The sequence below is a fragment of the Aphelocoma coerulescens genome, chromosome 3 (genome assembly GCF_041296385.1).
Source record: "Aphelocoma coerulescens isolate FSJ_1873_10779 chromosome 3, UR_Acoe_1.0, whole genome shotgun sequence".
NCBI lineage: Eukaryota > Metazoa > Chordata > Aves > Passeriformes > Corvidae > Aphelocoma > Aphelocoma coerulescens.
This window is the reverse complement of record NC_091016.1, coordinates 48,014,011-48,037,637: the sequence shown is the minus strand read 5'-3', so window position 1 is coordinate 48,037,637 and position 23,627 is coordinate 48,014,011. Positions and strand designations below refer to the sequence as shown.

General features: G+C 39.7%; 1 protein-coding gene across 8 annotated transcripts in view; it reads left to right on the top strand.

Annotated features, from left to right (window-relative positions):
• Positions 1-23,627, top strand: part of LOC138108053 (collagen alpha-2(I) chain-like) — a 70,893-nt gene that overhangs the window by 22,097 nt on the left and 25,169 nt on the right. For 4 of the 8 annotated variants that reach the window (XM_069010140.1, XM_069010145.1, XM_069010144.1 and 1 more), the window contains 4 exons: positions 7,560-7,649; positions 17,231-17,345; positions 18,425-18,530; positions 22,428-22,526. Coding sequence is in view for 6 of the 8 variants with exons in the window: in XM_069010145.1 (XP_068866246.1) it covers positions 17,290-17,345; positions 18,425-18,530; positions 22,428-22,526 (261 nt within the window). In the remaining 2 variants the exon portion in view is untranslated. Of the gene's footprint in view, positions 1-6,487; positions 6,695-7,072; positions 7,156-7,208; positions 7,292-7,559; positions 7,650-17,230; positions 17,346-18,424; positions 18,531-22,427; positions 22,527-23,627 lie in introns of those variants that run through there. The other 4 variants (XM_069010142.1, XM_069010146.1, XM_069010143.1 and 1 more) reach the window with 4 other exon arrangements.

The following is a 23,627-nucleotide window of genomic DNA, read 5'->3' as shown; positions in this document are numbered from 1 at the left end:
AGCTTTGAGAGAGAGACTCATGTCCAGAGCAGAGATCATGTGAGCAGATGAGATTTATAGAGGAACATCTTTGTGCACACTGTTGTGCCATGGTGGCTGCAGTTGTGTGAGTGAGGAACAGCCCCCTTGGAGCAGCACAGGTGCCTCATTTCAGAATGACCTGGGTCACTTTTATGAGAGCCCTTTGAAGTCAGTTGCATGGACATGAGGACATTTTGAACCATTTGCAATGCAGGCATGAGACATCTTTGGGTGGCACTTTGCTTCTGCTCTTTTCATCCTCTTGAGGAGAAGGTCAAGTGAACAGATGAAACTCTCTGTGTACAAATGACAGTAAAGGGAAGGGGAGTCCCATTTAGTCAACTTTTAAATTAATAATCTGTAATTTCAGAACTATACTCATTTATTTCACATGAAAAATAGAAAGGCCACAAGAATTTCTTCAAGCTGACAGATAAGAGCAACTGAGTGACAATTGTCCATTTTTTTTTTGTTGACTGCTGAAGTCATTGTCAGTAGACCCTTAAGCTGACAGAAACAATTTTGAAGATGAGAATCTTCCCAGGATAGGAGAAGATATTTGACACAATTCTACTAGTAGCTGTATACATACGTGCTGGTCAATTGACCAGAGTGAAAATATAAATATATTGAAAAATATCTATCTATATCTATCTATATATTTTTTTAAAATGAAAAATGCTCAATCCATATAAAATTTTTTAAAACAGCAACAAAACTTCTTGTTATGATTTTTTTAAGTTTCATCAAAGCAACAGTTAATAAAAGGGAGAAGCTTCTGTGTCAGCAGGCTAAGAACAATCCCACTTTTCCAGAATTTTTATTTCAAATTCAAATGAAAATCACTTGTGCATTGTGGGATTTTTTTAGTTGTTGGTTTTTTAATTTTTTAAAATTCCATTTTGCATGTGCTGTTCAAGCAAAAGGCCTTTTTTTAGTGTCTGATGATGAAAAAATTTTCCTTATCTATTTTTTTTGTTCAAGAAATATGAAAAAATCCCCTAGCTGAAATGGTGAAAACAAAATTTGTTTGGAGGAGAAGGTATATGGAAGCCTTTCTTGAGTGTGTGGTTAAATTAATTTTTAGGATATGTGGCATTAGATATACTAGATGTAATTTCTGGATTATTTGTTTAATGGTAAATACAAATTAGGATAAATACATGGTTGAGATTATTCTTGCTTAATACTTTTTATTATTCGTTGTATCACTTTTATAAATTTTTCAAAAGATTTTTTAAATCTTTTAAAAAAAGATTTTAAAAATTTTATAAAAAGATTTAACTTCAAAATATCTCTGCAGTTTACAGCCAGATAGAATCTCTCTCCAAGTTTTCTATGGGGTGCAGCAAGCTGTTTAAATAAATGCTGCCAATTTCTGTGCTTTTGATACCAGGATTGTTTTCATGACCTAGTAATTTACGAGGGTTTGCAAATGAGTGGCCTCATTTTGCATGTAGGGTTACCAGTGAAGAGCAAAACCTGCTCCTAGTAAGTCTCAAAGGCTTGGATTCTATTTCGATCTTTTGAAGGTTTAACTTTAACTGAGAAACATTACAACAAAAATAACAGCCTAACTTTGCATGACATTTTCATTTGAACTTGTAATTAAAAAATATGTGGTCTGATTTACCCCCTGTGGGAGAGGGAAATAAATCTCCTGCTTAAGACAGCTATTATATCTGGTGCCACATATCGGGTTGTCTCTACAGGTCCCTGTCAAAGTAGAGTTGTAGGCTTATTAGCATCCTATTAATATGTGCATAAAATGTAGTCTGTGTCTGAGCCCAAATACACAAGCTGGGAAATCAAAGAGAAATCCTTCACACCTTTTGCTGGCTTCATCCTGAACTTTTATTTAGCTTAAAACAACTTCCTTAAGAGAATTTCCTCTTCTAAAGGAAACACTTTTCTCCATACTTAACAGGGGAATACTGCATTGAATTATTTTTGGAGTGACACAGTCACCATTGGGAGAAAATTGCTTTAATCATGAGATGTACATAATTTTGTCTTGTGTAAGGTATCAATCAACTCAAAAAGTATTGACCCATCTGTGGTTTTTTTTTTTCTTTATAGGTGAAGATTAGGGAAATGTTGAGCAGAGAGTAATTTGCCTTGTATTTTATCAAGATCTTATTAAGAAAGGGCTACAAAGGCTGCTCTGTGTTACACGTTTTGTTTTATTTATATGAACAATAGGAGCATACTTGTTTCTGAGTACTTTAGGGCTTTATGTATACTACAAAATTACCTCAAACTTGGGTTGGTTTCATACTGACCTGGATATTGCAGTGGAAAAACCTTGTCATTGTAATTTAGAATTCCATTTGTTTAGCTTATGTCAGTAAGCAGTGGATTTAGAATGAATAATTATAAATCACTATTAAACTGAAATAAAAGGTTTGTACAAGTTTAAAATTCCATGTTTAGTTTACGTGAGAGCTGAGAGTTGCAGGTGGGGAAGGAATAGGATAGATCCTTGCATGCACTGTTTTTTCTGGTGCCTAGCCTCAAATGTGCCTCATGAACGGTTAGGAATCCTTTTAAAAAAATTAGGAAATACTGTTGAAGCTTGAGACTTAAGAAAAACTTCATTTGGTAAAGAAAGTTGAAGTGCTTTTAAAATCAAACCAGTTATGTTCTTTAAATAAATCTAATTTAACAGTTCATACAGTTTCCAACAGCTTTATGTTGTTCAAACCATCAAAGTCTATTTTTATATTTTGGTCTTCAAGATTTTTTTTTCCAAAGTATTTTTCCCCTTTATCTTCCTGACCTGTAGCTTCCAGTGAAAGTGTTCCCTGAATTGCCTGCAGCTACTGTCCCGCAGAACCAGCAGCCTCCAGGCAAGCTCTTCCCACACTCGTGTGCCAATAGGTCTGGAAAAGTTGCTGTATCCAATTACTAAGTTGTCATAACAATTTGTAAAAGTATGTTAATGCTTCTTTTTACAGGAGTGCCTCGCACGCTATTGCTCAGGGCTTCCACAGCATTATTTCCCATTATATGTTTATGTCAAATAAGCACATGGAGGACTGGAAAGTGCAGACTTCCTTTACCTGGGCCTGCACACACAAATGGTTGAACTTTTGTAGCTTTGTCAGCTGTGTCATGTGGGCCTCAAAGCCTAAAAAAGAACAACAGCTCAAGTTTTCTTCTCTTCTAGTATCTTAAGCTTGTTTAAGCTGTGTTTTCCACAGTGAGTTACATACATGGATTTAACGTATACATGGAAATTAAATTAAAAAAACTAAAACCAACAATTTTTTTTCTGCCCAAGATCTACCTGTGAGGGAGACTACCTTTGCAGAAATTAATAGTTCAGCTCAGCTCTTTTGTTGTAAAGGCCTGTAGATGTCTAATTGCACTCGTGTTCATTTGTGGGTGTGTCTGCATGGCCATGCTGTGCCCTGGAGCGTTCTGGGTATACAGCAGGAAAACAGCAATGGTGGTGAAAATAAGCACATTTAATTAAGTGCTGACAAACTTTAAATCAGTTTTATTCCAACCATTTTAAACTGGAAGTGCTCGAGATACATTAAAATACTACTATTAATGTTTATGTAGCAAAAGACTTTAGAGCTAATTACCTCAGATCTACTTTGAAGTGAGCCGCCAGCTGTTCCCCTTTGGCACTTGGAGGCTCACATCATGAAGTGGCGCTGAGGATGGATGGATGGATGGATGGATGGATGGATGGATGGATGGATGGACCGACCGACCGACCGACCGACCGACGGACATGCTTTGCCTTGTGTGTGCCAGCTGCCAGTGGGCGTTTTGGTCCACAGTTCCAGAGGTAGCTCAAAGTAAGAAAAACTTGGGTGGGTGCTGGGTCCTCAGCACTGACTTTCCTTCTGCAGGTTCAGCTTCCTCTATTCTGTGCTGTGCTAATGTGGATGTGGACAGAGATGTGCTCCCAGATCCTGCTCGTTTCATTAATCTTAATGTGTCCATAATGCATCTTATGAGGTGTGAAACTCTTGGTCCTCTTGAGTCATTTGTACTGTTGTGGTCAGTAAAACTCTATTGGGACTTAAAATCTTTAGCTTGGGTATGCAATTCATTGGTATATTAGCAGATAATCACTCATTTTTAATCTTGACAGCTATTTATTTCGAGCAAATAAAATAAAAATAACCTAAAGACTGTAGGCCTGGTTATGCTAGTCTGTATTAAAAAATGAAAGTGTGTAGGACTAAAGGATGGTAATTTTGGAGTTCTTCTCAGATGCTTTCTTCAGAAGAAGAAAATTTGGAGAATACTGAAGAGGAAGAGGGGAAAAGTGACTGCAGGGGAAACTGAGAGCTGGATGCTGATCCAATGGAGGACCCACATCAGTTTCTCTGTTGGATATAGCAGGTGTTACGAGAAAACCCCCATAAAGTACATCTGCAGTGAAGCGATGCATCTAAAGACACACTTTAATGCTTCAAATTCACCACCTTTGTGAAGTCAAATCTCACAGCTGCTCTGTGTGGAATATACAAGTGAGATGGGTTATGGAGAGTGGAAGCAAGTGGCTGTGTCCAGCGTAGCCACTGCTTTGCTCCTCTCACTGCCTGCAGAAGCCCAGGCTTTGGCTGTCTGTGAGCTAGCATGGCTGGAAACCGGGGCTGTAAAACTGTAGTGTGTGACCTGATGATCTCCATGGTGTCTCCTGGTGTTTCTGTTTTATGGTCTTTTCACACCTCTCCAGCCTTCTCAGTGCTTGCATTACTGGAATGCAGCACCAGACCCTGGGACAAGACAGGTGAAATGGTTGTAAAGTAACCAGGAAATGAAAGCTCCCCTCCTCACCCATTTTGGATTTCCATGGGATTGTTAGCGTGACAGGGTTATAGTTACATTTAAAGGAACACAACATGTGAATCACTGTATGTAGGCTGGCATTTCAGTTGTGACTGTGACAGTTGCTTTTCAACACCTGAATATCAATTTAGTCTTGGTAGATATCTGTGAATCTTTTCAACCAGCCACAGCAATGCAGAGAATTGCAGATCTCACATCTACATTTTACCTGCTTTGTGGCATTGGGCTCTGACTTCTAAAATTTAGAGCCACTTTTAAGCAGATGCTCGCTTAATCATGACTTTATGCTTTCTCCTCATTTTTTAAATAATTGACATGAGAAGGGAAAATCCTAAAGTGGATGACAGTAGCAAATAAACTGAGAAAAACAGTAAATGCAATGTCTGCCCCTTTCTCAACCTATTTCTGAGTTTAGTCTATTCAGGGCTTTTGAAGTAGCACATTGTTTTTTCCATGCAGGGAGAAACTGCATGTGACTGAAGATTATATATGTTACTATTATAAGCCTGAATTTTTCAATTTCTTGAAAAGTTAGCCTTGCAAGAATGGCAGGTGTGAATCTCATCAAAGTAGGAAATATTTTTCCCTATTTAATGTAACTATTAGTGGTTTAAAAGAACTTGCAAACAGTGCCCAGTTGGGCTGAGCAGGTTTTTGTTCTGAGATATTTGCCTGTGTGGAACGACCTGCATTTATAGGCAGTAAATGGTAGCACATACTTAGCTGGCATGGGGAAAAGGAAATAGTGCCACTGGTTTCAGCAATGCAGGAGGCACCGTGGAGAGATTCTGCTAATGAGAGCTGTTCTCACTGTTTGCATGGATGTTGTGCAAAACCAAAAGGGAACCTTGAACTCCTGAAGAACAGCAGATGTGGAAAAACTGTTGTCTCTAATTGACACTGTGGTGTCAGGTGAATGGAAGCAGTGAGCTAAACAAGTTCCTTCTCTGGGTTAAATTTCATTTGTGATCTCAGGAGTGATGACATGTTCCCACCTTTCCTCTTTGGCAGCGCTGACAGATCTGTCCTTTACTTGGTAACATGCTCCCACTAAATGTTTCAAGTTTTTTATATATCTCTGTCATATTTAAATGGCTAACAGGTTTGCAACAGACAGTTTATTAATATTCAGAAAGTGAACCTCATTTTCTTGGGAAAATAGAACAGCATGAACCTTATTTCTTTATGAAAACATACAAAACTTCCACAAGTCTCTGACTAATAGATATAGTGATCTACAGTTTGAATGATTGAGAGTGTAAGATGATATTTTTGCCTGGGAAATTTATATTTTGACTTTCTTTGTAAGCTAAATATAATGGGAATTTTCACAAGTGTGTGAATCTTTATAATCCTCCCTAATCTTGTATCATGGGATTCCTCTCAACATTAGCTGCTAAAAGTTAAGTATCTCTCCTAAGGGAGTAATCTAGGAAGTAATTCCTCACCCTCCCCCAGCAGATACCATGCCAGGGATTCATCTCACCTGTTTTACTCACCTATCCTAGAATGGGATAAATGGCAATCTGGAGACACTTATCTCTCTTGCTTGACTACAGAAGGAGCCTAGATGACTGGCTTGGATGAGCCACCTGATTTCTAGGTGGCTGTAGAGCAGGGACACTACCTCTTTTGGCCATAGAGTATAAGATGTAGTTTTCAAAGATATATTCTTAGTACTGAAAGGGTTGCTTATATATATGCACTCAGTTGTGCAAATAGTAACACCTTTCTTGTTAGCTAGTGTTTCGTGTATGGCTTCGTGTACACTTAGATGATCAATATTTAAGTGTATTATTCTGCGTCCCAAATTTCTTTCTGAGAAGTATCAAGACAAAACTGAAATGTGTGTATGCAGGTAAGTTACACAGGCACAACTTCTTCCTTCCCACAGAGGAATGGGGAAAGCTCTCATTGTAATGGGTGAAACTCCCCAGCAGTTTGGTACCTGGGAAAGGCCAGTCTAGGCTAATTTCAAATGGAATAAATAAACCTGATTCTGAAAATCCTGCAAATGTCCACATCAGTCGCATCCTTTTAGCTATGGACGAGGATGTTTGAGTTTACATGTATTCATGGAGCAGCACATCAGCAGAGTCCACTCAATTGAGTTCTTTGATCTGTGGAAATGGGCAAACTGGTTTGGCTTCCTCTACTCAGGCTTCCTCACGTGTCATTTTCTGTATTGCTGAGGAATATCAGTACCTTGATTGTTTCACTCACTTCTGTCACACAGTGCTCCTGTCCCAGCATGCCAGGAAACAGTGATGTGGAGCCTTCTGCTCTCCGTTCCCTGCTGAGCCAAGAGGAGCAAGATAGGTACTGAATTTCTCTACCTTGGTGGCCACATGGTCTCCTTGAAGTGCTGAGCTGCAGAGCAGCAGCAGTGAGGAGTCAGGGCTGGTGCAGTACTCAGTGGTTCCTAGACATTTCCCATGACATGAGCACTGGACAGGTGAGCTCTGGGTACACACAGGATTTGTGGGTTTTTTGTCAATTATCTTTCTGGATTCTAGGTTGCCAATATCTGGGCATGATAAGGACACTCCTATACCCCACACCTGTATGACAGTACTGAGACACATGACACAAGGCTTAAAGTATATATCTGGTTATTCCTCAAAACCCATTGGATAGGTGTTCCGGGAACTCTGTAGTAGAGTTTATCCCTCTGTCACACACGATTTTCAATGCTTGTTTTCAATGCTTGCTGTTGTATGCAGAGGCTGCACAACTCTGTCATGCTGCTGGAGGAGCAGGAGTTGGGAGCTTCAGTGAGAACTGTCAGCAGAGGCAGTGGAGGGAGCAAAGAGGTGGGTAACTGGGCACACCTTTGCCAGTGGGGATTTAACATTTAGTGCAATTGGAAAGTAACTTACTCATTTGCTGATGTTTGCTTTGATTTTATTGAAATGGTAAAAAACAGTGGAAAAAATTATTAAAAATGAAGGAAAATCAAAGAGAAACAGGAGGGCGCTGAATTAGCACATGTTTGGTTTGTTTTCCTTGTTGTCTTGTAACGCCAAAAGCATCAAGAAACTACCAAACATCAACTGATGATGTTTGGGTTAACTTTCATCTAGCAGTGATGATAGAAACAGAAATGGCACATGAGAGCACCCTGGCTGTGGATGGTTGTAAGACAAAGGTTGATTTAGTGGAGTTGAGTGGGTTGTTTCACCCATATTGTTTTATATCATGACACTCACTAAGAAGATCTCTCAGTTCTCTGGGCTGGACTCTGACTTTCCGCTGCTTTTTGCAGTGCCATAATGCCACAAAAGTACTTTTTCATTTCAGAAAAACAGTTACAAGCTGGCAAAATCTTGGTTTGTGAGATTGCAACCTGCTTTGTTATTTTTTATCTTACAGTCTCAATGCAAAAGTGAGAATCTTATTCTGTGTCATGTTTCAATAAAATTCTGTACTTGCTCAGGGAAGAAGTAAGGCACAATCTATGAGTGACTATAAAAGGCTTGGGTAATTTATTGAGGTTTCTTGGATAGTAGTTACAAAGTATCTTACAATTGACATAAGGATTTCAAAACTGTGTATATTTTGTGCAATGTTTTTGGATGAAGTAGAACATGTTTTTTGGTCTTTTTTAATTCTTGCAGACCTTGACTTAATTTTGAGAACAATGTGCTTTTCACTCTGTTCTACTGGAAAATTTGTGATTTGAAAAAATAATGTCCCCGTTGCAAAAATCTGAGAATTCACGTATATTTTCTCAGTGAGCCCATCTGCCTGACGTCAGCTATTGTGTTATGCATTCTCCTCGAAAAGAAAAGTTGAAAAGGAGCGAGAGAGAGAGACAAAGAGGAAAAGGATCACAGTATCTCAATTTTATTTTCTTTCCTGAAGAGTATTCTCTTTGGACAGACAGTAATTGTAGTTTCTAATGACACAAACTTGAAGGGAAACAGAAGAAGACTACAAACAGGTTTATGGGCCTATCAGCAGGAATATGTGGCTACAAATTGCAGAGTAAATGAAACAGCCTGTTGTTTCCTAAGCCTGAGTTTGTGAGTGTTATGCCAAAGTATTTGAGGAGGAGCTAGAGCACCAGGCAGTGTAAAGGATACCTGCTGGGCCCTAATTGGTGCCCACTGTTGTTAATGGCTTCCTGTGGCTGAATGTTTACTTGTCATTTGTTTTGTGCTTTGTTTCCCAGCTACTGGAAGGAAAAAAAAAATACTGACTAAAACTTTATTTTGCTTTTAAGTGGACATCCCTGGACATAACTGCCTCGCTACAAATTGTCCCATAACACAAAGTTCCTTGAGACTATTCCTTAGCCCTCTTAGGCTTCTAAAGTTACATTTTCTTTGAATATTGCTTTTTAATTTGACAAATCAACCAATTTGTTTGCAATATATATTAATTATACATAATATATAATACACTATAAATTTTATGCAATATATATTCATTATCTATTAGATAACTAAGAAAATTATTCAATAGAAATGTCTGGGGCTTTGTCAACTGCAGGACTTTGCATGGTTGAACATTTAAAAAACACTACAGATAATACCAGTCTCTTTTTAAGGGTCTGTTTTCCTAAAGTGTTCATTTCTCTCATAAATCTCAGTTTTTGTGGGTTACCTGTGAATGGTCTGTTGAAGAGGAAGAAGAATGAAACCTTGCATGCTCAGAACTTCCATACAGAAGAGTACCCTTTCTGCATGTGACACAGCTGCTGTCTGGTTTAGAGGTTGTTTTTTTTTTTCTTCTAATCCAAACGGACTAAAAGAAAATTATCCAAGTCAGTGTCTCAGACCCTTTGCTTATCCCATTCTTGGTTTCTCTAACAACACAGCCTGTTAGTATCAGCTGTGATGTGAACACCTTCCTGCTGGGAAAAAGGAGTGAAACTGTTATTTTTAACTAGGACAGTGAAGAGTTTGTGGTGAATAACCATGTACACACATTACTGATGAAGAAGGAATTAGAACTAGTAAAAACATCCTAATCCTATAATCTTAAATCATCTGCTTCTCCTTCACTGGGTTGTGGAGCTGGGGTTTCTTTTGAGTGGTGTCAAGGGAAATTTAGTTCCAGTAATCCTAGGGAAAAACACAGACTTCAGAGAAAAAATACCTCTATCTCAATTTAGCAACTAATTATGACTCTAAGAATGTTTAAGTATTTTTCCTCTGTTCATAGGGGTGTACAATTTGATATACAGAAACATAATACGGTTGCAAAGAACTGAATCAGTCTGTGATAAGGCTGTGTTTGAGAGCCAGTTCTACAGCAGGTTTCAGACAGTGTTTGAGATGCCCTCAGAGGCAGACCAGACAATGTGGGAGAAGCTTTCATTGAAGTGCAGAGCATTTTGTCTGGGGACATACATCTAATTCCTTGATTCCCACTGACTGTCGTTTCAGCTCTGTTTCACACACATATCTCTTCCATATGCGTTGGCTCATACACCTTTGCAGGTTGCACTGTCCACAGAGTATAATCTCATGTTATTTTGTGTTACCACTCTAGATAACACTGTCTGGAGCTCTCCTTTATCAGGCATGCAGGTGGGAAGCTACTAAGATCTGAAGGAAACTTTACACAGTGAAGAAGACCTTTAGGTATGGAGTTCCAAATATTTAATCTGTGCTGACCATGGTACTGGAGAGAGGGGGAAGGAAGATGAGTTCAAACTTGTCCTTAACATGTAGCCAGGCAGATTTTCCACTTTGCAGGCTGATCTCAGGAAAAGCACATCTAACTTATGTGGGAGCCCTTTTCTGTAATTCCTGAAGGATCTTGGTCAGTAAGAAAAAAGAGCTGCTTTCCTCTGAGTAGAAAGATGGTGATCAGAAAACAGCAGAGAGAGGAATAAACAGATTTGTTTATTCAAGGAGAAGCTTAGTATATTTTAGGGTATTCTCATTCCTAATTAAATCTCTAGAATATCTTCTAAGATTTAACAAGGTATTTGTTATCTTTGATTTCTTCTTGGTTTTGAGTATTAAATAATTTAATATTTTTATATCATCTTTCTCAGAATGGAGGACTAAAGAATAAACTACAGGACCAATGGGACTGTGAAGACTTTTGGCTGCTGTTTCTACTGGGCTGTAATAGTTAACAGCCCAAAAGAAAACCTGAGCATATAAAATCAAAAAGTTGTGTTACTTACACGTGTGGTCACAGCTGAGTATTAAGGTAGTTTAGTTGGGGGAGTAGGGGAAGGAAGCCCCAAACCAAAACTGATGGCAAAAAGTTGACAGCAAGAAGGCAGCAAGAAAAGAAGCCAGATCTTTAAGTGTTGTAGGAGTGTGTAATCCATTAGCATCAATGGATCAGTGCTCATTTGTGTCAGCTGAGAATCAAGCCCAGTAATGTGGTGTTGTCCCTTTGGTGCAATTCTTCTATCACAGTTATTTCTGCTTGTTAAACCAAAAGTCTCCCAGTCTCTAGAAAAAGGAAAACTGAACTACAATTTGAATAGACATATGAAATGCTAAAGTCCAAAGCAATCTCTCAATTATTTAAATAGAAAAGAAGCCTCTATGCCAGAATATGTAGACAGTCTGATTAATTTGCCCAACATGTGAACAAGTGATTTTCATGACTGACTGTACTACAGCATGATTATTCAAGCACATTATTCTTTTGGCTAAGAGAGGGTGAAAAGGGACCATAGAAAGTTAGAGGAGAGAAATATTAATTATTCAGACAGTTTTTCTAGGCTAGGGAAGTTCTGTGTCAGATTCAGGGACCTGCTGCTTCTGCTAATGGGGAAGCCAAAGAGCTAAAGAAAGAATTTTGATCAAGGTATTCAAGTTTTTGACGTTCCACACAGAAGCTAAGCAGCATGAAGGCAAGGAGAATGTCTGAGGGTGTGTAAGCTGAAGAATAACAGAGATAAGGAGGGTGCAAATGCTTAGAAGAAGCTTCATTGGTGTTTGCCCCAATCTTCTTGGTAGAACACCTTCTCTTCCAGCTCATTGTGTCCCTGTGCAAAGGTGCTGTAAACTGAAAATGCAAAAAGAGCAGGTTTAAAGGATGGTGATGAAGGATACTTGAAAAGACTCAGTAGCACACCCAGTTTTAATTACATTAATCAAAGGGATTCATTCTGACATCTGAAAAATTTTTTGGTAAAAAAACTCTTTTCATATAAGTTAGCAATGAAAAATGCTTGGCTAAAATAGCAGCAGGATATGAAGGAAATAAAAATATCTCCCATTTTTCTTCAGGCCCCTTCTCACCTCCTTCCCTCAAAGACACTTGTTTCCCCTCTTTGTGTACAGTTCCCCAGCTGTGCCCTGCGAGATGAGCCGGGGTGGGCCGCGTTCCTCACACCTCCGTGCGATGCACGCATCACTCTCCGAGCCTGCCAGACTTAGCAGTATTTCTTGGGCCAGACTGTCAGGTTGCTGAGGATAAGTGAGGGTTTAATTTGCAGTTTGCATTCTTTTCCTAAGTAGAACATGCTTTGGAGAGAAGTCAAAAGCAGTGGTATGATTATGAACTCAATGGTTCCATCCATCTATCTTGTCATAAAGTCAGTTCTGTCCTGAAGGTATTTCACATGTGGGGCCTACTAAGCTCATTTGTATTGCAAGGGACAAAAATAACATCTTTTTCTACAGCAATGAAAAATATGGTGACCCTCGATCTCTTCTAATCTTAAATCCCGATATTTTTATTGTGCACAGGTATACCTGTGGTCGCTTTGTGCTTGAATTAACCTGTTCTGAGAATATAAGTTGCTATATAAATTGTAATGTTTGTTACATGAATTTTTTATTTAATGTCTTTTACAAAATTTAGAGCCTATTTACCAAAGGATAACCTGGACAATGAAACAGTTTGAAAGAAAAATGAAGTAGTATGCTTTTTGTTGGGGGGGAGAGGAATTACAGAATAGGAAACTAGGACTTTATCCTGTATATTTGACAATATGGCTTGAAGTTTTATTTGTAAATACAAGAAGTGTATTACATGACCCCTAACCTTTGAACAACTTGGAAAAACCTAGCATTGGTCAATTCTGGCAATATTACTACAAGTTAAAGAAGTAGTTGTATAAATGAGAAGTGGTCTATCCAGTCTTCTAAGACCATTTTGCAGTAAAAGACAATGAGATTTTAAAATTATTTCTTTTCTTTTGTTTTCCCACTTTTTTCCCCCATAATTCAACTTATGGAACAGGAATCAAAAGTGAATTTTTCTTTCAAAGAAGATTATTTGGCCTGAAAGAAAAAAGAAGAAGAAAATGGCTAGGGAAAGTTTTGAGATGAAACTTTAACCACCTTTTGGTTTAATTTTAATATACCTTTCTTGGTTTCCTTAACATGAGGCAGGTGTTCTTAAGTGATACTCCATTTGATGCTGTGACATGATGCAGCTTTTCTCCTCTTCTCAGAAGGGCTTACACCAAACACTCAAGTAACTGATCATCAGAACCACTTTTTCCCTATCTCCAGACTTGTAGTGTATTCATCACATACACAATGTAACATCATCAGCAATTTTAACGTGTAAAGGATTTTTCTCCCCCCTATCACTCACCCATTATATGTGGGTTGCTTTCTGGTTTGACTGAAGAGAGAAGCTACAAATTTTGGCCCCGTGCCACAGTGGTGGCAGAGCTGCAGTGCTCCCACACTTGTCCAGTGTCCTCATCTCCAGTGGTGAAGCGTGGGCTTGCCAATGCCCAGCTCTTCCTTGAACAGCTTCAGCTGGGTCCTGTGCAGCTGATGTCATTGCTGAGGCTGCACTTTCTTCCTGTGGCAAGGATGCAGGTGACAAGCTAGATTTGAGTTAAAGGATTTAAGGTATAAGGCTGAGGCTTTTAAACTGGCTTCTAATGTGAGAGGAAGAGATGACTGATTTGGTAAGATTAATGCTTTTCTTTTGATCAGAAGAGGGCTTCAGCCTCCTGTCCAGCTTAAGACCCAGTCTCTCTACTCCCAGAAATGTGCTGTGTGGAACTCTACAATACATAATATGGAGCTCTTGCCTTTGGCCCACAGTACACTGGATGATACCAAATGGTATCTCTTGGCTGTAGGCTGGAAAAGGGCTTGGATAAGCAAATTTCACTCTGCTTTTTCTCTTTGCACCTGACAGCTGCAGTCTCCAAGCTGGAGCCAGGAGTAGCTTGCAATGAACCCCATGATGAGAGAACATCCTACACAGAGGAGAGGGACTCAGGCCTGCTTCATGCTTTTGTGTAGGCTGACAGGAAGGCTTGGCCCCCATGTTGCACTAAACCAGATTTATTCCATTGCCATTAAAAGCATGTTCATTTCCACCTTTACTGTCCGGGCAGACATTGTCTCTATACATTTCATCCATTCTTAAAATTAATTTTCCATAGAATTCAGCCACCAGCTGATGTCTTTAAGAGGATTTAGATTAACAGTTGCAGAGTGTGCAGAGCTGGCAAGGAGAGCATGAAAGAAAGTTGGAACTACCCCATTAACAGAGCAAAAGTGAAAACACACAAGTATAATAGTTCTCATTCTTTATTTAAGATAAAACCCACATGTGAACTACTGCCTCGTCTGGATTAACTGCCAGGAAGCCAAGTCATGCACCCAGAGAAAGTCCTGGGTGATTTCCCTCTGTGACAGTGCCCTGGCTCCCACCAGTTTAAGTGACAGCAGAAAACAGGTCCCAAATGCTGGTGGTGAGAAAGCAGCCTCTCTTAGCTTCTGGAAAGAGCTTTATTTGCAGCCACTTTTAGGTGACCCTCTGTAATTGTTCCCAAAGGAAGGGAGGGTTGGCTGGGGTGTCACCAAACCGTGAGGGGGCCTGGGTGGCCTTTCATCCTGCCCCAGGCCAAGGGTGGCCACACAGACCCTGTTTGCCTGACCCAAGGCAAATATGCCTTGGCTCAGTGCTTGTTTCTGTGTGCTTGGCTGAGGCTGAAGTGATTGTTCACAAACAGGTGAGAGAAAAGTAAAGCAGAGAAATGAAGGGGCAGCTTTTAATGCATGAAAAGGGGAAAAGGCCACTTGAAAATGACTTGAAAAGCCCTGAGCGTTTCAGGCTATAATACTGGCAGGACGAAAAGATGAGCAAATGAAGAGTAGTAGAGGTATTTTTAGAACAGGTATACCCAATGGAAAATAGAAAGTTCAGGCCATGAGTTTAGATGGTTGCAATAAGTTGGCTTCTTTTGGCATGTCCAGCCTGGAGCAGCTTAGTTGTGGTGACAGGAGTGGAGTGGGGAAGAAAAAGCAGAACAGGAATACGGCACATGTGCAGATTGGCTTCAGGATACTGGTTTTCCTTCCTCCAAGTATTTTGCATTTTAGGAACATATTTCTAGTGACACAAGGAGCTGCAAATACTTATGATACTGAGCCACTCTATAGTGGTAATCTGTGCAATGCAAGTGCAGCCACCTGGGTGCAAGTCTAGGGAGAATCAGGCCCAGAAACTTTTGTTTTTCTCTATGAAATGCAAATGGCATTCAATCAAAGGCCTGCTCACATACTGGTACTAATTTAAATGTATCTCTGTTTTTTAACTGATACGGGCAGTTGATGTGGGTTTTACATAGACATTGCCTACAGCATTTCCTGGTTTTGTATTGTTGCCCATCAGGGTTACAGAGATATACTCAACCCCTGTATTAATATTTGCTTGGATGCTTAGGTGCTTATGCTCACAGTGCAAATTTCCATAAATATTAGTGCCATTGCATTTTCCTTTATTTCCCTGCTCCCATCATACAAAGACAGGCAAGACTTCTTTCTGTTTTCATTTGATTCAGCTGTTCTCTTTAACTTTGTTTAAATGAGAATCCTCAGCCTCGTGAAGTTAAAAAAAATTATTTAAAATAATTTTTCTCTCCAGTTCTTGTTTTCCAGCTCTAGTTTACAGAAAGACCAACTTCTTGTTTTTCTGAGAAAAGAGAATTATAGTGGGATTGCTGCAGGGAGCAGCCCTAGACTAGAGGAGGACCAGATCCAGAGCTCACATTTCAGTACTTCTCTTGAGTGTTAAAATAGAAGACAGAATAGAATAGTTCAGCTGGAAAGGACCTACAGTGGTAACCTAATTCAATTGTCTATCAGTGTGAACCAAAAAAAAAAAAAATCCATATGCAAAATATTTTACAAAAAAGCTGTAATACTCGCAAATTTGTCCCAAATATCTATTAAAACAATTACAAGGTAGATAAGGAGATGTTTTCTTTTTTCTTGGACGACACCAGTAAGTCTAATGAACTCTGGAAGCAAATGACATTTGGCTGAACAGCAAGAAAACAGATCGCTTTTTCAGATGTTACTTACACTTGGAACACTGTTTATGTCTAAGCAGAATTGTATGTATTTAACTGCTGAAAGTTGGAGTTTTAATAAAACCCATCTCAGGCATAGAAGTGCCATCTGTAATCTTGGTTTGGGTAAAGACGCCGACATTCTTGGAGACTGAAACGTGCCAGACAGTCCTGTTGTGGAGAACAGTGGCTGTGGTGCTCTGGGAAGGGCTGCTGGTCGGCAGCTTGCAGTGGCCTGAAGGTAAGAGAGTTTCCTGGTGTGGGCACCAGCTGCTTCATGCTGCTCAGCTTTTGTGCTAGAAAGCTTCCCTCGGCACGCCTGATTTGCTGGTGTTGGCAGAGCATCAGCTGCCCCTAAGAAATGGTTTGTGGGCCTGGCATGTGAAGAAATCAACGAAAATGCTGAGAGTAAACAGGTGTGTCTTGGCTTTCTGAAATGGCAGAGAGTCCTGCATCAGTAGCATTCATTTCACTCCTTCCTTCATTTCATGCCTCTCGAAAAATAGATCTGAAACATAAAGATGACAGTTTAAATGTAATGATTGTTGCCTCTTTCACTGAAACTATTTTAACTGAAAGTAAGCTGAAGGAACTAAAAGGATAAGTATATTGTGTAAATCTGTAAATTAATAATTTTTTCACTCTCACTCTTATTCTAAGGAAATGAGGTGTGTTTGTAGTTCTGTTGTCTGCCCCTCTTTCTGCCCTTGCCTCTGGGCACACTGGATGGTTTTGTATCAAGGCTCCAAAGAGGTTTGTGATAACTGGTATGTGGGAACAGGAGTGGGAGTCAGACACAAATCTGAAGAGGAGATTTTCAATACAAGGCCAAGTCACTTTTTAAAATATCACTTTGAGAACATGTTCATCATTGGCACTGCAAAAAGCTAGCAAGCAAGAGCTTTTACCCAGCTTTGGCATAGAACTTAGGGATAATGGGGCAGGAATTGAAAATTCAGTGGTACAGGAAGGGAAGTCACAGAGGAGATAGATCAACAATTTTTGTTACTGCTGCTGCATTTTATTTTTATTGTAATTAAAGTTCCTCTGATTACCTTACTATATCTAAGTGCAACAGGTCCTGGGAGTGTAATGCATTTATATCATTCTGTTCATCACTGACTGTCTTTTTGGTCCAAAAAGACAGGAACAGTGAAGAACTGAAGAAGAAAGTATTTGTAGTAGATCAAGATGGCCAAGATATGGAGAAGCATGTTGTCTGGATTTATTTCTTTTATTGTGGAGAAAAATTTGAAAGGTAGGAAATACTCCAGAACTGGTAGGTACAAAAAGTAGGTATTAGAAGTAGCTATTAAAAATTGAAGTTTTAGAAATGGGAAGAATTTTGCTGCTAACAGAAATGGAGAAGAAGAAATAACATAAAAGGAAAAAGACAAGCTGCTCAGTAATATCTGCAAAGTTTAGTTTTAAACAAATAGTCATCCTTCCAGGGCAGCAGATCAGAGAAGTGTTATTAAATGTGTAGTGCTAAACTGAGGGAGATCACTTTGGTATTGAGATGTAGATTTGTGAGCCATTTACCTAAAGGTAATAGTTATATCAGTGTGAAGAGGAGAGGCTCCCTGAGGATAAGATACAGAAGATGAAACCTAGGATAGAGCTTTGAAGAGCTTTCACAGACAGGACAAGAGATAGTGGAGAATGGGGAGCCATTCCAGGGTGATGGGAAATCCATATATATGCTGGGCTGCAATGGAACATAGAGAATGATTTGTTAGGACTGGTGGGTGTTAGAAGTGCCTGCAGTCTGCTCCTTGCAGCCTGGATCAAACTTATGACTGTTTGAGCTTGCATGTTAAAATAAACCAGGTATCTCTTCCTTACAGAATAGACGTAAATCCAAAAGTAGGGGCCAAAGCCAAGGTAAGTTTTAAAGGAGAAAAAGTTTGACAAGGAAGGGTCAGAGTCAGGAAGGAGAAATTTAGTGCAGACTGCCATAGAGCTGAGAGGGGACAAAACTGACTGAGGTGCATGTGGTGTTCAGCACAGCAGAGGAAGAGGAAAAAGGAAGGGGCCAGGATGGGTCAGGGAGGAGGTGCTGATTGTGCATAGGAACATAAGGCTTCAGAGGGATGAGGCAAAAGTTTAAATACCAGGTGATTGATGTGTAGAATGATCTGTGTCAGTTCATTTTTAGCAGCATAGATAAGGGAGGCTGGAAGCAGCACAGCCTTCATGCTTTTCAGCAAAGTCACAGTGAAAGTCTGAACCACAGTATCACTTCTTTCTCTGAAAATCTGGGGTTATAGTTTACAAATAATAATGGCTGAAGTTGCATGCCAGTGTGACCAGGGAGTTTAATATTTAATCTCATAGGTGTCTGTGGTGTGCCCTTGAAGCTGTGTCACTGAGACAGATACCTGTCTGTGGGAATTGGAAGTGCTCTTCAGGAACTGTGATGCCTTGTGCTGACAAGTCCTTGGTGAGTGTGAACTCTCACTGTTTTTTTCATCAAGGTGGCTGCTGGGGGAGCATGTCAGCTGTGCCAAAGCACAAATCCTATTTTATTTTAAAATGTGCTTAGAATGTAACATGTGAGCAGGGGTGTTTCAATGTTCACGTATATATTGGTCAATGTGAAATCTCTTGTAAGTCCAGTGTATAAACATGTTTAATTTATGTTACATGTAGTTCCACAGAGGTTATTACTGTTATTGTAGTATACACAAGTTAGAGATACTGCAATATATAGTTTGCTCTGTAAGAGGGTTGTAGGTGTGTTTGGCTGAGGATAGACATTGCAGACCTGTTTTCTATCACCCTGCTCTTGTGTTGTCATTTATATCAGTGCAAGTAGGTGTAAACTGTGGCTAATTCAGGGAAGTGGCAATAACTGCCCAAAGTGCAGAGACTCAGATTTTGTATCTGTTATAGTGGGTATTGCACTGCGAAATATATTTCCTGTTAATTTCTCTTCCAGAGCACATTTCAAAAAATAAATACCTCCTTTTGGGGGAAAGGGGTGGTGGTGTGTGTTTCATTGGTTGGGTGTTTTGTGTGTTCTTTCTTTCTTTTTTTTTTTTTTCCTAACAAAAGACCATACAGAGTTGCTTTATCAAAACTTTTTTGAAAATTTCAAAAATAGTGCTGAAGTCATATGGATAAAGAACATTTAAATGAACAGTTATTAAAAGTTGTTAAGGACTTTTTAATTCCTTCTTGAAAGCATTCTCAGTTCTATCTGACATGGACCTAAGATCCACACATTCCATTGTGACAATATCCCTAATGATGTGCTAGTTCTCAAGGATGTATCAGAGTGCTGCAGCTAACACCCGATAACACTGCTCACTCCAGTGCTGGCACACTTTGCCTGATGGGTGCAAAATCTCTCCCGAAACAGATTTGAGGCAAGAAGTCAGGATCTGCATTGACTTGCAGGACCATGCAGCAGGCAGCAAAAAAATCGATTCTCACTGAGTCAGGAGGCTAGGTTGAATGACTGATCTTTCCCTCTTTGGATGTCTTCTTTTCCCCCTTGTTTTCTTCATGCAGGAAATGCAAATGTTACTTGTCTTACAAGCACTTATCAAATTCTTTTTTTTTAGACTCTGATAGTTATGCATTGTGGTGAGGTTTTCCTTTTTTTCTTTTTTTTCTTCTCCCCAGGACTGAAATTTAAGCAGAGCTCCTATGTTTAATACATTAAGAAAGACTAGGGGAGTTATAATGAGTATCTGTGCTCTGAGACTTACCCTTAAGTTTTATTTTATCAAAATTAATGTTAATCTGACAAAGAACTACGGCATGCACACACCTGTAGAGATTGCTGGAAATAACTCCCTTTCTTTGCTTTAACTTGTTTGCAGGCTGTGCAGGGTTTCTGCAGGAGGAGAGCTACAAGGACTTTGTTGTTTGCAAAGTACAACGTATAGCTAACCTCTGGCACCAGGTCCAGGAGGCTGGTCTGCTGCCTTCTCTCTTTGCTCAGCTGGCCTCCTGCCTAATCTGCCTGCTGTAACTGGGATGTTTACAGTTACTTTCCCTCTCAGTAGCAGTTTGTGTTGAATTGTGTGGTCAGAAAGACACAGACAAGATTGTTTGTAGGCTTCTTTAATTAGACCAGCTGCAAAAAGGAGATGGTCTCTGAGGGGCATAAGCTCTTCTCCAGGCTAAGACTAATAATCTTGTAGTTTGAAGAATGCTAACTAAGTTTCAAAGGGTGTTTCCTCCCTGATATCTCTTCATCTAATCCTGTATTTATTCATTACATTTTAAGGCCAGGAGGGCGTAACTGATTATTGACCCCGCTCCTGTTCAAGGGTCCATTATATTTCATCCAGTTGTCACACGGGGCAGTGACTGGTATTTGGCCAAAGCAGATAGTCCAGAGAGGTGTTCAGCTTTGATAATGACCATGGCTGTTACCAATTGTAAGTGCTCTTGGTTAAGTATTCAAGTGAAGCAGGATGCCTCTGTTAAAGTGAGTGGATCAAATCTACTGATATAAGAATTTAAAAGCATTGAAAAGAGCGGTTGTAAGGGATCTCTGGAGGTTTGTCATGCAACTTCTGCTTCCACTTCAAATCTAGATCATGTTGCTCAGGATCTTTTCTAGTTGAACTTGGCCTTTCTCAATGTACTCATTCTGAATCTTCCTGTGCTGCCAAATACAGAATCTCATGGGAAAATTTTAAATCAGATCCATTACAAAATCCAAGCGTATCTCTTCCACACAGTTGTTATTGTCAAGCAAACCTGTCAAATGATGAAAATGTGCCGATGGCATTAACTGTTTTTATTCAGTAAATCATTGTCATAAACTCTTTCATCTAAGAGTCTTGAAATTGACTGAGGCATTGAGGTGAACTTTTGTGTGAAATTTGCCATCAGTGGATCCAATCAAGCCTACCTCATGGGTGAGGTCTCCTTTGCTGCCTCAGTTGTGAACCTTTGCACCTCTGGCTCATGCCTGGAAATGAAAATGTGTAAATACCTTACACTTACGCTGCTTCCAGCAGAGCCAGACCCAGGAATTTCTGAAACACCAGTGCAGTGCAGCTTGTGTGCTGCTCCTGGGTAGTAGCCATTACTACAAGTAGCAGCCACTTGATCACCAGTGGTTTGGGGCAGATGGAGGAAGATATGGGAGCAAACAGTGAACCAACATAATTGCACTTCTCTAGGTCTCATGGAAGTATAATAACAGACTGAAGTAAAATCACTGTGTTTAAGGATTCACCAGAACAGCCTTTGTGCAAAATTTAATAGGGTCCTCTCCATCCCCTCTTTCTCTGTTGAAAGAGGAGTTAGGTGGCCTGAACAAAGCTTCAAATCTCTGTTTCAGTTCTTGGTCTCTGAGACAGATTTTATATCATCATGTATAACTGCCTTTTATGACAGATCTCAGAAACAATCACTGTAATTTTCCAGACAGCAAGAAAAAGAAAGTAATTTCAAGAGTTTTCAAGTTTTATTGTTGCTAATGATCAGCTTGTCACAGAAGCTCTAAAGGAGTTGGTGCTACAACTAAGCTGACATAACAGCTAATGCTGCTAAGTCAGCTCCCCTTCCTTTCCTGTCCTCGGTCTCCTGCTAGAGCGTCTCTGACACTAGAGTGAGCCAGCTCACAGAGCTCAAACAAAAAGAAAAAAATGCATGCCTTTTTGGTTTGGTTTTTGTTTGGTTGGTTTTTTGAGTGTGTCTTTATTCTTAACGGTGAACTGGCCAGGACTTTAATTTCACCATAATTTTGGATTGATGGAAGTGTGCTGTGTAAAGTGAAGCTGTCAACTCCAGCTCTTCCCAACTTGTGCTCCTACTGGAACTCATGCCCCCTGTGTTGGGAGGCAGACCTTGGTTCTGATCTGGATGAAAATCATCTCCACATTCCACTCCCTAATTTATCTTCAGATTTGTTTAGAGCTGCTTTCTTGATATGGCTTATTATATAGCTGTACAAATCCTAGGAGGAGGGGACAGAACCTCCTTTAGCTAATAATTTTCACTTGTTTTACCTGAGACAGAGCACGGAGTGGCTACTTCAGACATGCTCTTGTAAAACTGGACCTGTGTTGCTAACACTAAATCATTTGCTCTCTACTTTCATTATTAGTGGAAAATATAGCCTGATGGAAAGAAAATACATAGGATGAGAAGAGAGTGAACTATGGATAAAGCATAATGTTGTCCTCTTCAGAAGTCTTTTTTCTTTCAAAGAAATGGAGATTGGCTTCAATAAGGAAAATATAATCTCTAAAACATTCCTGCATTTTATGTTAGTTACTTTATTCCAGGGGAAGATGAATTTTAGGATGGCACATCAAGGGGCATTTAGAAATGCATCCTTCTGACTTTGTTTTCTTTCTTCTGCTCACAGCACTCAGCTAGACTTCTGGGATCAGCACTCTGCCAACAGCTGCCTCGTTCTCATAAACACACAAAGCCCCAAAAAGAAACCCAGCAAATATTTCCTATGGTAAGTGTGAAAATCCCAGACCTTGCTGGCTCCTTTCAGCTGAATTTTGCTCTATAATTACTAAGCTGAGTGTATGAAATTAAGGCTGTGTTTTTCAGCAGCTTTTTCCAGTGACCTTACCAGAACTGCACTTGGTAGCCATTTCTACAGAGTTATTATTATTGCACTGCCATCATCACCAGAGAAAAGAGTTGTGGTGCAAAAAGACTGTATAGCATGCACATGGCTAGAGAAGAGTCCTGTGGCACAGCAGATAATTTACCACAGTACTCTGCAACATCTTCCCCTCCCCACCATGCCCAATCTCCCTCAGCTTTTCAGTTTCTAGCATGCTTTTTTAAAAATTTATTTTCTTGTGGGAGCACTGGCTCATGACCCTCCAGAGCTGCAAGGTCAGAGCTTCCTTCCTGAAAAGCTGATGGCAGAGTTGTCATGAACTATGGTACATAGGGTTGGGAAGACATTTTGTGGCATCACAAATGTAGGGAGAAAGACCAGTTCATACAATGAGGTGACTTGTGGGTGCAGCACAAAGGCTAACGAGATTTGCTTGGTTTAAAAAAAGATTTTGCTTCTTGTGCATTGCTGTTTAAATCTATTTGCTGACACAGTGGGGAGGTTGTTACAGACTGCTGCAGGATGGATAGCTAAAGATTAGCATGGCGTTCAAGGGAACCTGCAAAAGCAGTTATTCATGAGCTCACCTTACTCTTCCTTCTGACAGCTGGGAAATAAGTTTCTAGTGAAAATATAGACAGTGGTTACCTTCTCTATATTTCTTTCCCCATTTCTTTGCTCTGTGTGAATACTCTGACAGTTCTGTCCCTGGTTTAGATTTTTGAGCTTTGGTTGCTCTTTTAGGTTACAGACCATCTTTGTCAAGTCCTGGGTTGGGCAGTTTGTGTTATATTTCCATGCTGAAGATACTGGCACAGTTTCCACGGCAATAACTGGAAAATAGCAGAGACAGCATCTTAAGTGTACCACGTTCCCTTAGAATTCTGTTAACAGAACTGGATTTAGGAGCAGCATGAAATACATGCATATCATTCCCCAATGGCTTTAGAAGGAGCTCGATTCATTTGTTTGTCAGCAAAGCCA